This window comes from Lissotriton vulgaris, chromosome 1_1, assembly GCF_964263255.1.
Source record: "Lissotriton vulgaris chromosome 1_1, aLisVul1.2, whole genome shotgun sequence".
Lineage (NCBI taxonomy): Eukaryota > Metazoa > Chordata > Amphibia > Caudata > Salamandridae > Lissotriton > Lissotriton vulgaris.
In genome coordinates, this window is record NC_141685.1 from 2,110,666,673 (window position 1) to 2,110,682,403 (window position 15,731).

The 15,731-nt window shown below is 43.8% G+C and overlaps 1 protein-coding gene across 1 annotated transcript in view; it reads right to left on the reverse strand.

Moving 5' to 3' along the window:
* PRMT8 (protein arginine methyltransferase 8) overlaps positions 1 to 15,731 on the reverse strand; it is a 793,591-nt gene that overhangs the window by 342,047 nt on the left and 435,813 nt on the right. The window contains exon 3 of the mRNA XM_086921504.1: positions 2,535 to 2,690. Coding sequence (XP_086777630.1) covers positions 2,535 to 2,690 — 156 coding nt within the window. The remainder of the gene's footprint in view (positions 1 to 2,534; positions 2,691 to 15,731) is intronic.

The window sequence follows — 15,731 nt, forward strand, 5'->3', positions numbered from 1 at the left end:
TTGCAATGGGGCATGACGTGCCCATACTGCAGTAGTGTAAAGAAACATCTCGGGGGTTTCAGCAAGGTCCGTAGGAACAGAGCAAGGGAGAAACAAACTCTGGGTGCCCAATTATAGACAAAAAAACCCTGGAGCACAGACCCTTCTCCTGTTCAAAGAGATTTTCATTTTTACATTATTACAAAAACTCATATCCAAATGGGAATCACCAATTCACTCTTAGGCAGCCACTTGTTACCAGACAAAAGAACAACACAAGAGAGCAAATAGATTTTATTTTCAGGAAGTAAAGCAAGAGTGCCTCATCCTCACGGAATCTGTACAAGCAGCACAACTGCTATCAAAACTCTTTTGCCTATCAGGTCGTCCTATTTATGTTGAAATTGGGTTCTCTCAGCACTTGCGGTCTTAAAGACTAAGTACCGTTCAAGACTGGATGGGGATGGCTGTAGCGAAAATCCATCCACAGATTAACCATCTCTGTGGGGAAAAACAGGCATACCCGTCACATTGATTATAACACCACCAACATTAATCTATGTCATGTGTAAAACGATGCATCCTAGTAAAAACAATTTGCGCACATTTTATCTTGGAAAATTGTGTTTTGGGCTGTGTAGTAAGCCTCAGTCATTTAACCACACTCACTCACAAACCTGCATTTTACTAAACACTGTTATTGTGTTGAAGATTATTTATGATATGCGGGTGGCGGTCGAATATGTAGTGTACCAGATTCCAGAAATTTCTGTCAGGTGGTGGGGGGACCCGGCATTAAAAAAAAATTCAGCTGGGGGGGCTCAACCTACAAATGTTTGAAGACCTCTGCCCCAGGTTATTAGAATGCTCTACCAACGAAAGTTGCATCAACTGTAAATTTAATTGAGAGTTGTTTATGTGAACAAAATAGCAGTAGAGATTTTTTACGCTCATTTATAAGGACCCAATTAAGTGTACTCTAATGAAGAAATGGTCAACACTTTTCTTGTTTTTGATATAAAATGTTCTAAAATGTTTCATTGTCCTGCTATCTGAAAGGAAAGAAGTCATATGTAATAATTTGGTGAAATTTCTTGTATGCTTTCATGGCAGTGGCTACAATTTAATGCAAGCATTAAATAGGCAGTGTTTACAATTCATTGCAAGCATTACCACGCTATATAATAAATCCTGGTAAAGAATGTTTCATAGTTAAGGACCTCTGACCCTTGGATAGACACTGAACTTATGGATTTATTTGAAGGCAAAACTTCCTTTCTACCTACATCAATGAAATACTTGCACTTGCAGGTTGACCAGTCAAACAGTCAGCAATTCATTGCTTCGATCACACTCCCACAGGCTTTGGTGTAATAAATGCTGCAGCAGGGTATTCATGAAAAATACACTTACAATGCTAAGAATGCTTCCTTTTAGACAGCCCACTGCAAATAATAATGTAAAGCACACATTCAAGCCAAAAATAAATGGATTCTGAGCCCAGCAAATTATTATTATTATTACTGCTTAAACATGTTAAATTGTGATCATAATGACAGTCAGTGGCAGCTCGCACATGTAACGATGTGAGGCAGCAGGGCGGGGATTGGTGGGAGGATAGTGGAATGTGACATACGATGGGGAAGTGGAGAGTAAATAAATAAATAAATAAAAGCACTTACTTCGCGCTCGCAGCATCGCCGACTCGGGAATGCTTTGTGAGCAAAGTAAGTGCTTTTATTAATTTATTTCTTAACTCTTTACTTCCCCGTTGTATGTCACACTCCAGTACCCCCACCCACCCCTCCCCTGCCGCCACCTCACCACCCCACAGTGTTACCTGTGCGAGCCGCCACTGATGACAGTAAACAGCAACCTGAATTGAAGCAGGACACAAATATGGGCCCATATATATATTTTGGTGCACAGCCCATTTCTCCGCCAGAGCGACAGAGTAAATTATGGAGGTGCGGACCACCATATTTTGAAATAGCTGCTGGCCCATTTTCAGATTAACATGAACCACCATTGTGGAGGTTCCTGCCAATATGTCGTAAGTTTGACAGATGACTCTGCATAACAAACTTACACATTAGTTTTTTCAAAAAGAAAATCTCAAAGCAGGATTTTCTTTTTGAAAATGAAAAAAACACTGCCTGACTTGGAAAGGGGGGCATTGAGCACTTTTCACTTCCCCTTAACACCTGTTTTTCGTGGAGGTGATGGGGATTGAAAAATGGCCCTATGTCTACCCATTTCAATGAGGTGCATGGACAAATAGCCAAATCTCCGATGACCCTTACTCCATCGGGCTGTCAGAGGAGTTTGACCAAGGCGGAAACAGAGTATTTTCCACCATCGTCACATTATGATTCAAATTTAACAGATCATTAGGTTGGCGGAGAGGGAAGTCTGTCGCCTTTGCAACAGAGTTCCCTCCCTGCCAGCATATAAATCAGGCCCAATGTTTTCAATTAAGCGATTTTGTCTGTAAAATATCCCAATCACAAAAGAACTGTCTTTTTGCAGAGCAAACTATATTCAGAACGTCTTACCCCATACACCTTCTTGGCACCCGCCTTCGCAGCAAACATTGAAAGTATTCCAGTACCACTGCCAACATCCAGAACAACCTTATCCTTAAAAACATGCTTATTGTGGTACATGGCATTTCTGTACGTTAGTGTACGAACTTCGTCCTTTAACATTTCCTGAAAAAAAAAATATAAGTATGTCTGCCATGAATTCACCAAAGAAAACTTCAGTGCCCACAATCCATACTATCTGAGCACATTTTCAATTCACAATGTACAATCCCAGATAAAGCCTTTTTTCATTGCTTATCATTCTACATCAGCATACTAAAGACAATACAGTATACCAACATTCTGAGACATGGCGAGAGATCAAGCACAATTTACTGTTTAAAGAGGCGACATAATGTTAAAAATTAAAAAGCACAACAAAAAACTTTTATGTTGCTTCATATATTCCACCATGCAAAGTTTACGTAAATCATGTTTTGTACAGTGGAAGGCAGTGAAACCGAAACCTCAATGTGTTAAGCACCATGGCCCAGATAGTTAACCCACATTCCCCTTCACTGAGTGGTGTGGCAAAAAAGAACCAACAAACATGAATTTCACCAGGCCAGCAAAATTCTTCTGAGGGCAGTTTGTAGGATGGGAGTCCATTTGACCTAGACTTTAGTGATGCATCAATGATAATTGGAATAGCTGCAGCTGTCAAACTCATAAATAACTGCTGAGTAAAGGCAGTGCCTTATTTGAGCCGGTGGTTGCTAGTGGGGGGCACAGGCACTTATTTTTGAGGACCAGCATTTATTTTCCTGCAACAAACATTGACCGAGAGCAAAAGACGGAAATCAAACAAAGCGAAAATATGTAGAAAGAGAAAAATGGGAATACTGTCAGAAAGGGAGAACGCAGGAGCATGTCCGAGTAAGATAAAGGGACAGGGAGTGTCTCGTAGTAAACTGAAGAGGTGGCTTCAAGACTACACAGCCTTGGTAATCTGTGCACCAACGTCTAATTGGCCCTTATGCTACTACAAATAAAGCACAGAGTAATTTGTTATAAGTTGCAAATTCTCACATAGAGGGCAGGTGAATGTCTCTAAAAGAGTTATAGCCCGGGCCGAGTTTTACACAGCATCCTTTGACTCAGTAAGCCTAAGTCATCACCGGTCACTCCGAGTTACTCCAAAAGCCATCACCACCTGAGGAACCATCCAGACACTTCAATCCAGGACAAGCTCCAAAGCCTCACTCTACGCACCCACTCAAGAAACCCAAAATCCATTGCAAGAGAACCACCGTATTTTCATTCTCCATACTGTTTGTGATAGATGGCTTCTATTGCAGAAAGTATTCACACCACATCCTCTAATCAGGGAAATAGCAGTTTAAGTCATTCAGTTTGGGCCCAATTCACAAAGGTAAAGTTATATTCCTTATGCCTGCTTGGAGCCGGCGAAAGGAGTGATGCAGCACAGTAGGATAGGCCTCCACATACATTGCTGGAGTTGCGTTGTGCATGCAACACGACTCCAGCATTGCGTGACTTTTGCGCCAACAGATGTGTCAGAATTTCTGACACATCTGTGAATCATTGCACCATAGTGGCACAAGGGTTTCTCAGGGTGGCGCAGGGAAAGTGACGCATCTCTACAGATGCGTCACTTTCCTGTTAATCTGTCCCCTGCCATTTAACTCACTCCAGCAGGTTTCAGCTTTCCGTCTTTTGTGATGGTTTTCCGTCCTTCTTTTCTCCGTCTTTGTGCTGTGTGTATTTTCGCTCTCTTACTCTGTCTCTCGGTATTTGTCTGAGGCAATAAAAATAAGTGCTGGTCCCCAAAAGATGAGTGCAGGTGGCCCGACCGGAATCCACTGGTTCAAATTAAGCACTGGCACTGTCTAAAATTGCTGACAGATTGGCAGAGTGCCCTAATAGAAGCAAGGAAAATGCCACCCCCCCCCCCAACCCTCTCCAAACAACAGCCATTATCAGGTGAGTTGGGCCTCCAACTTCGCTGGGCCTCAGAGTCACGGCCCTAGGGATTGCTGCGCCGTGAAGGCTGCAGAAGCCCTGTTGATCCCGTGGCTCTCTGAATAAAACTCTGCTCACTAGGATTTGTCTCAAGTGTCTGCAGTGCTGCGGGTGGAAACGTCTGCAATACTGCTGTTTCAAGCTATAATATTGACTGATAAACAAAAATGCCATATTTCTTACATATGAAGTAAATGCTCCCTGGGATTAGAGAAGATTGGTTTCAGGAAGGCTTGTTAAGGCAAGGTCTGGAATATGCACCATCACCCTAAACAGTGCTCCAGCGCTATATTTTGGGTGCAAGGCTACCTCTGCAAGGGTAACGTGCCGTTTTTGGCCAGGGAGAATCTGTGAAAACCGACTGTTCTTTCTGTGAAAGGTTAGGTTTAGAGCACAAAGCATTCCTATGGTAATTACTCAAGAAGTGATACAGAAACTGTTCACATTTTAGACAAAAAGTTGCTTTTCTGTATCTCTATGGGAATAACGCACTGTCAAATATGGCCATGTTCCAGGGTGATCTTTATGCCAAAGGCGCCTTGATACCCCTCGGGAACCTGGCAGAGAATACTTACCAACAGGACAATTTTTACTACATAATTCCATCACAACATCACTCACTGCAGCATGGGACGACATCACCACTGAACCAGAGAGGCACCTCCTGTTGCAATACTTACATGTCATGGGTAACTGGACCCACATAGTACACTGGTGGCGGAGGCGTTACTCATCCACACAACACAACCTCTAACGTCCCTCCACTCAAAGTGGGAAGCAGACAGGGGAACCCATGGGCAGACCGTGAATGGGACATGATATTAGATATGTGCAGTGCCCGCCAGGCGAGGAGCATGGCCCTATGATGAAGCATGACACTACAGTGGGCGACAGCCTGTGCATTCTATAAAGGATGCCTCCACTGTCAGACCTATAGTACCATCACCAGTGATGTGGTGATATACTCAGGTAAGAGCACACTAGCATTAGATACTTTTATAACATGCTACCAGACATGAGTTTGTTGGATCATCCAGCTGCTTGGTTGTCGTGGTCATTCAGATTGCTGCAATCCTGTGAAACCATAGGAACTGACTGTATGGTAAGTTCTGTTTCAGAGCTTTAGGGTAATGACTGTCATACCTTAAAAGTCTGTTACGATCAGTCTTTTGGTGGTATGTCTTTGTTGTTAATGGTTATTTTTCAATCTTGATAGTGAGATTTAAAAAGGCGATAAAGGAACAGATAACTTTGACAGCGATCCTCGTATGCCAATTAGGGGTGGGCGATAAATTCTCCTTTGCTGTCGGAGTTGGCAAAGTTTTGGTCACTCTGTATCATGCATGTAACACAGAGTTTCGGACAAATTCCGCCATCCGCTGCACGGCAGAGTTACTTTTCATGAGTGGATTGTCAATGGTAAGTTGACGAGCGAGAATTGGCATCCCCTAGTGCAATTTGAAGTCAGTAGGTGGGCACTCAGTGAGATTTTCCCAACGCGGGCGGTTGCTTGTGGTCACAACAGTACGAGGTGAGAAAGCTGCCGCTTGAGTGGAAAATCTACCTGAGCCACAGCAAAGAAACTAACTGTGGTTTGGCATTACCAAAGACTAACACATTTTAAATATTTATTTATTTAATCATTTAATTTTGACCTTATAAAGTGTACTGTCACCAACTGGTATCCTGGCGCTGGTCATAACAGCTGAGGAAGATAAAGAAGAGGCGATGAAACCGCCATAAAGAGTTGCCTGTAGTAACAAAGCAACAGGAATAGGTGGCTTCAATAGGACAAATATACAATATGAAGCATGCACGTAAAAATACAGACCATTGTGGTCTTTTTCCTCTCTGTAGTTTATAATTTAGGAACAAGAGATATGGTTTCCAACTTCGTAGGGCTCTTCTTTTGCCAATTGTGTTCAAAATTTCACACCATGCTTTGGCATATCATGCTTGTGTGTGCATCAAGACATGCACACACATGAAATCACCCCACTTTTACGCTTGCAGATCACCACATTGCTTTTAGACAACATATAAAACCATTTAAAATGGACACACAATAAGGAAAATAACGTGACAAACAGTGCACACACAAGTGACAAACAATGCACAGACAAGTGCCGCATAGAGGTCTGTCTTGTGCCCTAAATATAGTGTGTACTAGTTAGGCTCCATAAAGCAACAGGGGCGGGCTATCCCTGTAGTCATACACTAAGGGAAAAAGAAAAGAATGGAATAAGGATTCCATTTAACATTGCAGTCCTGAGTCTGTCCTCCCGTCCAAGACTGTCCCAATTAGAATGCCTCCGAGACTTACTTTATCAAGAGACGTCATCCAGTGGTCTGACCTACTTTGTTACCCTTGCGCCGTGAATGTTACCAAGTCTCGTTCAGAGCTGTTTTTAAATAGAGTTGCAGGTAATACGGAGCGTGCTGTGTTCAAGGGCATGGTGGTTCCCAAAGGAAGCTGGGAATTGCAGTCCTGCATAATGTTTTCACTGTTGTCCATTGTTTAATTCATGAACGGCAAAGCGCCTGTGATGTTTGTCATTATGGCAGCAGATGGGACATAGGCTGGGGCGGTAACAAAAACTAGTTTGGAGATCGTTTTCAATGTAATATCTTATGTGCACGGGAAACACTTCAAGCACTACAAATCGAATCTTGTCTTATTACTTTGTAATTACAGAAATTTAAGGAAATGGTGCTGAAGAAATGCCTCAATTAATCAGGTTGCAATATATAACAGGCATCAACAAGTTCCTTAAGCTAGTGATATCCATTCTCACTCACCTCTATTTCCTGGTCCTTACACCCAGCAAATCTGCAAGGACCTCTCCAAATACACATTAACGCCTGATTCCCTGATTCGCTTCTCTCTGCCAAGGCCCCCTTATTGTGTTGTTTTAAAGGGAAACAGACAGACAAGGTCTGAGGTGGCCATTAAGTCAAAACCCAACCATTGCAAGTGGATTCTCTTTTTGTACTTCCCTGTGGGGTTATAAAATGTGTTGGAGTTCATAGATGATAGTGCATGTAGTAGTGGATTTTAAAACGATTGAAACAATTGACAAATTATAATTCTGAGAAACATAGGAAACTGGAAATGGCTTCAGGATACAGTAATTTATAATAGACAATAAATTATTGCTTCACTAAATTCTAAATGTTTTGAGGTGGGGGTTATCTTAGCAGTACATGCAGCATTCCTCCCCAGTATGGTTGGTTTGTAAAACAACAATCTCCCACCTGTTTCGTTAAATTCCTAATAGGGCTCTTTAGCCAACACACAGCATTTTCTGTTCCAACCAAATGTTCCTGTTGATTTCTTATGTAAGTTTGTTCACAGATCGAAGGTTCTTTAAAGCTTCTTCAGATAGTTGATTTTACTTGTATCATGTTGTCTTAATAAAAGTACATAAAAGGGTGCAACAATCAGCGGCGGCTCCTCAGCTGTGACGAAGAAGCTCGCCTCCCCTTCTAGAAGCCCAAAGAAAAATAAAATATAATGATAAAAAACTGTGGATTAATATCGTTTTATTTTGTGTCTTGGAGTCTTGGGGGGTGATGCGGGGGGGGGGGGGGGATAATAGGCACCCACAAGAGTGGTATGCACTGCTATCAGTGCTCCCACCTTGTTGATTTTCGGAAAACTGCTCAAAACATGGCTTTTTAATATCTAATCTTCCTCTTCTTCTTTCTGTGCCACTATGCCAAATCAGTGCCAAGACACCCACAGGTATTTGTGCACTTTAGAAATGTATTAACATAACATAGCACATGACAGTTTGGTCAGCCGTCTCAGGCCGGCCAAGCTGTCATGTGCACTTTGCATGTCCTCCTCGCAGGCTGCATTACAACCTGGGTGGAGAGATGCCCAGGCTCCCAGTACCTGGCTGAGCGCCGAACAACAGTGCTCAGACCAATCACAACGCTGCAGCGTTGTGATCGGCTCATGGGAGACTGGGTGCTTCCTGCTTCCGGCTGGAGCAGAGAGAGGACAGGAGGGGCGACAAGAAGAGACGCACTGGCAAGGAGGTAAGTTAAAAAAAATTGTATTAGCCCCCTGCCCCCTAGGCCCCCACCCCTGATCCATGCAGCCACCACTGGGGGTCAGGGTGTGCCGCAGCAAATCCAGCAGCAGGCAGTTTATCTTTTTATGTTTTCAATAGAAAGCACACATTTCCAGACCTACCTTACACTTTACTGGAGGGATTATGGTGCCTGTGTCTTTAAACAGAGGTTTCAATGCATCCGTGCTTTGGAGCACACAGTTTCAATTGCGTCACTGAAGGAGCATCTAACACCTGCCTGGAAGAACCATACCTAATGTATTTCCTGCAGAGGAAAACAATCAACACTTCCTATGCTGCCAATAGACATCCCCGAGATATAATATGGGCTGCTGAGATGTGAACGAGTTGATGGACTAACAATGCATGAACTTGGCAGTTTAATTGCACGTTCCTGCTCCCATAGCTCTGACACAAGATGGCGCTTACTTCCTGCTTTCCGGTGAGCCTCTTTTGATAAAAGGGGAATGCATATTGCACATCACCTGGTGCCAGAGCATGGGAAAATAAATGTGGCAGTGGCAGCGTGATTGGGGGCCATTTTTGTAGAGATTAGATCCTTATTAACACAATGTATCTGGCCTCCGATTCAGACTGATGCCCAAGAAATCAAGCTTAGGGGCTCCTACTGGCATGAATCATAAAGGTGGATGGACTGCTAGGTTTTTCAGTGAGAGAGCACAGCTGAATCTGCTGTCAGAAACCTTTGGCGGGTGCCGAGTTGCAAGAAAGCTATCAGAGTGTGAACATGAGAAGCTCCATCCTAATTCAAGTGGACCTTCAGACATGTTTTCATCCCATTGGCCCACCACGTGATGTGCGGGAAAACTAGCAATGTTCATGTCAAGTAGGTAAAAAAACTCCTTGCACATTAGAAGGAAAGGGCTGACATTAACAATGACACTGAAAAACCTCACATAAAAACTGACGGGACCCACACAAAGTCCTCTCCTTTAGGTAGCACAGGCCAAAATTCTCCCTACAATAAACTACGGCAGCTAATCGATCTGCGACAGAGATGCCAAAATATTGGGCAGCATCTTAGTTCAATTTAATTCAATTCAACAAAAACTTCATTCGAATCTTTGTTGGATTCATAAAAGTACACACAGTTTAAAAATGATACACACATTTATAAAAATATACGATGATCTTTGGTTAAGAACTTCATCAGACCACATCATTAAGTAATCCCACGTAATCATGTGGTACATTATACCCAGAGCCAGTCTTCATTCAGTTTCATACACCAGTTGGTCTAAAACATTTAAGGATTTCCTTCTTTGTATGGCCCGAGTTATAAAACCAACAATAGCACTACAGATTAGTTCATTTTCAAGAGTACATATACATTTCATTGCATCCTTATAGAAAAATAGTTTCTGTAAGATAAAAATTGGACGTAAGATTTTTTTCTAATATCTTGGTAAAACTTACAAAACAATATAAAATGCATCATTGTTTGGTTGGCTTTTCCCTTACAAGGGCATGTATGTTCTATTTTTTGTCATTTAATCAGTTTAGGGAAAGGCACCAATTCATGGACTCTACCCAGTTGCATTCCCGTCAAATAAAATCTATCCTGCGTGTTTGTAACTTTTACCAAATAACTCTTCCGTCCTCTCTCCCGGCTCTTACTTGGCTTACTCTCTCCAAATACAGATTCTTCACATCATTCTTACTAAATTGTAGTATGGCTGTGTTTTTTATACCCATAAGTCTCTGTTAATGCTCTTTAGTAGGCTGTCCATATACGCTAGCCAAGGTATCTTATTTGTATTGTCTAGAGCTAGACAGTACGTGATAACATCCCTAGTAAGTTTTAAACCTTTTTTGCACCAGATGTTATGCCAAGCACAAAGCGCTCTTCCTTGGATTAGATCAGTGACATATAATGCATCTAATTCTTTGTGCAGGATAACTGTTGATGTAGATCTTGAGGCAGCCAGCATAGGAAGTAGTTCTCACAGGTTTGCAGTCCATTACAATTGGCATTACCCCATACTAAGGAACCGTAGGTAGCTACAGGTAAACATTTGCTACCGTATACTTTTAACATATCCCGAATGGGTTTACTGCCTATCTTATTGCAAAATCTAACAAGCATTTACAATGCAATGGTCTCGGCATTACTAAAGGTAGAGCTATTGACATTGCTCATGACCTTTATTTTTTTTAAAATCATAAATAAATGGCATTGTCATTTACACTGCCACTAGCTCAATCGTTAAATAAATGGCATTGTCATTTACAATGCCAATAGCTTAATCGCTCGCATATGCATGACCTATTGCATTTACACCCACACAGAGCCACACACACACACTCATACAGAGCCACCCACACAGAGTCATTCACATAGAGCCACCCACACACACAGAGCCACCTAAACAGAGCCACCCTCACACAGACAGAGCCACCCACACATAGAGCCACCTACAGAACAAGAAAAACTATTGCAATCAGGGGGCAGAAGGCAAGAAAAACGAGTGCAATCAGGGGAGCGAAGGCAAGAAAAACAAGTGCAATCAGGGGGCAGAAGGCAAGAAAACAATAGCTTAATTGCTCGCAAATGCAAGACCTATTGCATTTGCACCCACACATAGTCATTCACATAGAGCCACCCACACCCACACAATCAATCAATCAATCAAAGATCTATATAAACACCAATTTCTATATGGTTATGCAGTTTCGTCCTCTACATATTTGCCCATCAGAAAGAATCACTGCAGCTTTATTTAAAAACATGCCATGTTTTTGGCTTTTCAAATATTAATAACTATAAAACATATCTACCGTGTGAGCATCAAAAACTGAATTATAGCTAGGTCCTTGAATGGGAGACTTTTACACTATGATACTTGTTGAATCGCCCTCAGAAAGATGAGAGCTGACGCAGCTCTTTATTGACTCAGAACTATGCAGTTCACAAGGCTGGCACTCTGCCCACATATTGATCCTGCGGCTGCTTCCTTCTTCTGTGTCCAAATGGCACGGGGACACTGCTTTAATGTGTCACTAGCAACCGGAAATGCGCTCCTCAGAAGATTATTACATAGGCAGACTACGTTACTCAGTTTATTTATGGGCCTTATCAGAACCCAGCACTGGAATAAGGTACCAGGAACTTCCCTGTCTGAATTAATACTAAAGTGCTTACAACTCATTAACTTTATTATTGTGACTCGAAATGTTCTTCTTTTTACCACTTAAGTAGTAATTTATGGCTTCAAATTCCTGAAAACATACTTACACATTTAATCTAAATTACCACAAACAACAACAATTCCGCTTGAAGTAAAATCAGGAAATTCACTATAAAAACACAGATTGTAAGTGACACAGAAAATACATAATATAACTATTCCCAAAGCAATCACTTCCTTTACTCACAGAACCCATCTTAAGAAACATTGAGGGGATAGGGCGTGATCGAACACACCTCTTATACGTTCCTACTGGCCCATACCATTCCTAGGCTGCCTATGGGCTGGTGCTGACCAAAAGAACATATCCAAAGTTCGTATGAGGAGCCTCCAACATGTGAAAGAATTTCAACAACTCAGTCTTCAAGTGCAACTCTTCTTCACCTGGATTGACTACACAAATTTCGAAAACCAGAACATAAACCCTTGTCTAATATTTATTTGGTTTATTTAATAATATGTTCTTTAGTATGGCACTCCGGCTGCCAAGGTCGTATTTCAGAGGACTAAGGGTCAAACACAGAGGAAAATTGGAGAATGAGCAGGTGGCGGGGAAAAAAAATACGTCAATTAGTTTACGATTGATGATTCCTACACAGAGCAGAACAATTTGGTCTTCAGTACTCTTCAGAACTTCCTACATCCATGTTCAAACAGGGTGCAGCGTAAGAGCCTTTGCAGCAAAGGACTCTGACCCTAAAACTGTGGAGCGCCGGGGGATGGGGTAGCGCCCGGGGGGGGCCTGGGGGTGACAAGAAGGAGCGCCGGAGGATGGGGCAGGGCCCGGAGGGCCTGGGGGTGACAAGAATGAGTGCCGGGTGACGGGGCAGGGCCCGGGGGGGCCTGGGGGTGACAAGAAGGAGTGTCGGGTGACGGGGCAGGGCCCGGGGGGGTGGGCCTGGGGGTGACAAGTACGAGTGCCGGGTGATGAGGCCGGGGATGGCTCCGGAGGGGGCCTGGGTGGCAGAGGTCTGGCCGGGCAGTATGGCTGGCACAATAGCGCGGTGTAAGCTCAAGGGCCGGGGGGGGCTGAGAGGGGGCCCCTAAGCTGATTGGTGGAACGAGCATAGAACAGAATAAAGTTAGTCTTATTTCTGCTCCCTCACCCAATTTTATTTTTCACCCACTATTCACACTTTTTCACTTCGGCCATGCAAATCAGTCACCCTCATTTTCTATTGATGGGTAGTTGTGACACTCTACCACCTTCGGCCACTACTAGGTTCCTAAGAGGTTATACCATCTGACCTTCCATCTGAACCAGTAGTGTACCTATTTTGTGGTTAACAGGAATCCCAAATGATGAAGGGCGGTTCCGAGTGGTGACTGATGGGTATCCTGCTAGGGATCACAGATATCCATCAATGCTTTTCTACAACTAGTAGATGAGTTGACACCGATTTGTGTTAGTTCAATGAACCACACATAGACTTCTTAGACCCTTTGACACCTTTGTGTTTCTTTGCATTCAGTTAGGGAATGTGTCTCTGTTTGGTCTATAAATTCCCTTAGGCCCTTCATCCCCATATTGTTTTTTTGGCCCCTAAGCTGATACATTATTAATAAAAACAAACACGGCCCCCAGTCCCCCCCGACCCTCGAATGCTGCAGCGGGGTGAAGCCTGCGCTGAGATCACAAGTAAACATTGTAAACTTACTGTGTGTAAAGCAAAGGCGGTGGAGCTTTGAGCGTCGCTGCTGTCCAGGTGTGGCGTCGTGTCAAGAAGAGCTGCCAAATGCTAGTTTGGGGGCATTTAAGTAGCAAACCAGTTTGGGGGGAAAAAGGGGCGTGTTTGTTAAATAACAAAGGTTTCGCACTTGCCTTCAGTCTTGCCAAGAAATGCACGTGAGCGAGAGATGCTTTGCTAATGTGCACTCGTCTGCCGAGGGGGTGCAAACCTTACAGGTCTCCGTAAATCCCTAGACTAGCCCTGTGTGGGTGTGTCATTTAATGCGAATAAAAAAAAGACGCTACACAGCTCCCCATAGCGCCTCAGCTCTGTACATTAGGTGAGGAAGTAAGATTTGCGAAATGCCCCCTGTAAGCTGGCTCCGGTACCAGACGTCTGTAATGGCGTGCATGTGAGCCGGCTAACCCAGCTCCCAAATCAGCAGGACATGGCCCACCGGCAGCGCTCCCGTCCGCAATGGTCTCAGGCTCAGGTTCTGACTTCACGCCTGCTGAAGACAGTATTACAGGCTTAGTGCTGTCTGTGGACCGCATAAGACACTGAGGGCGCTGCATGGGAGCCCGGAGACGAGGGAGAGCTGAGCTAGCGGTGGAGGAGGTAGGCAGGGGGTAATGTATGTTGACAGAGCGCCGGATACCAGCTGCTACCCACATTCCAGTCTAGCGCCCCCCCTCCCCGACGCTGAGATCCTGTGCGGGCGGGCTGCAGAAACCAGACTATCAGCAGCTCAGACTCTTGTTCAAGAGCTCCATTGAGTGCCGGGAGGGGGGCGGGAAAAAGACACGGCGGGGAGGACAGCGAGACGATCTCCTCAGCGGGAGGGGAACAAAGACACGGACAGCGGGAGGGGGCGGGAAAAAAGACGGCGGGAACGAGAGCGAGAGCAGCCTACCTCAACCTTACCAGCAGCAAAATGGCGGCCTCAAGCTTCTGGAACTTTTCAGATTCGGGGCGTGTTTTGCTGTCCTAAGTGACGGACGACGTCACGAGCTAAAGAACAGCAAAACCTACGCTCCCAAATCCGAAAGAGACATGGGCTTGTTTGGAGTGACTCCCTTCTCTTCCAATGGCTGGCCTCCATTTAGCAAGCCAGCCAATGGAAGCGAACGGAGCAGAGAGGCGGGTTTAAACTGCCCTACTCCAAAACATAAGATCTCCTGACCGGAAGCTGCGCTTTGCGCAGCTTATAGGTCCCTCGACCTAAAAACCGCCTTTATAGTTCTAATTAATTTGATTCTAGTCTGGTCTAGATGGGGGACCAATTGCAATTAGAGGTGAATAGAACACCCAAGTAAGAGAAATTCTGAACTTCAGTTAGCTTATGTTTCCTGACATAATTGGTCTTTTTCTAGACCCTGCCTTTACCACATGTCATCACAAAGGTTTTGATGAGGTTTAATTTTAAGAACCTCTGCTCCATGTATGAACCAAATGCTTTAATCAGCTTTTGCAGTCCATTTGCAGTTCTCGAGATTAGGACGACATTGTCTGCATACAGGAGCAGAGGGGTCGGTCTCGCACCTATTTTCGGGGCATCTGTGTAGATATTCTGAAGGGTTTAATCGAATCCATTTATATATAATGAAAATAAAAGTGGAGCAATGACACACCCTTGATGTATTCCCCTTGATTTTTTTTTTTTAAATATGTTTTTATTGCAGATTTATACAATATACACTTATTCCGGTCAACATCACTACAACCAATATGCGTTATGTATATGGCATTTGAGATCACCTCACACGGCCAGTTAGCCCCCAACCCGGAGGTCGGGCGGCATTAATCAGGAAAGCAGGGTACACGTGCCTGCCAAATAAATATAGCCATGAGCGGACAACAAAGTGATCTTGCATCTGCTTTTCTTTTCCTCCCATTTCCCCAACATACAAATTAAAACAAATCTTTGGAACTAGGATTGAATCATCTGTAACCCAGCTTCCCAGTATCACTGATCCTGTTATCCCATTTCCACTCCTCATTCCACGAACAGCGTACCACAGTGGGCTAATGCAATCATCCTATTAACAGTGAGACGCCTCATCGCAGCATACCTTTAACATCAGTGATTTTCCCATAATATTGCCCGTTCCCCCCCCCTCAATCCCCTCCCCCCTTACAACAAGGGCGATGTGGGCAATTGCAGAATCTCAAAACCCATCTCTACGGTGTTTCTGAAGGGCTAGCAAAGCTACGTGTCGTATGTAT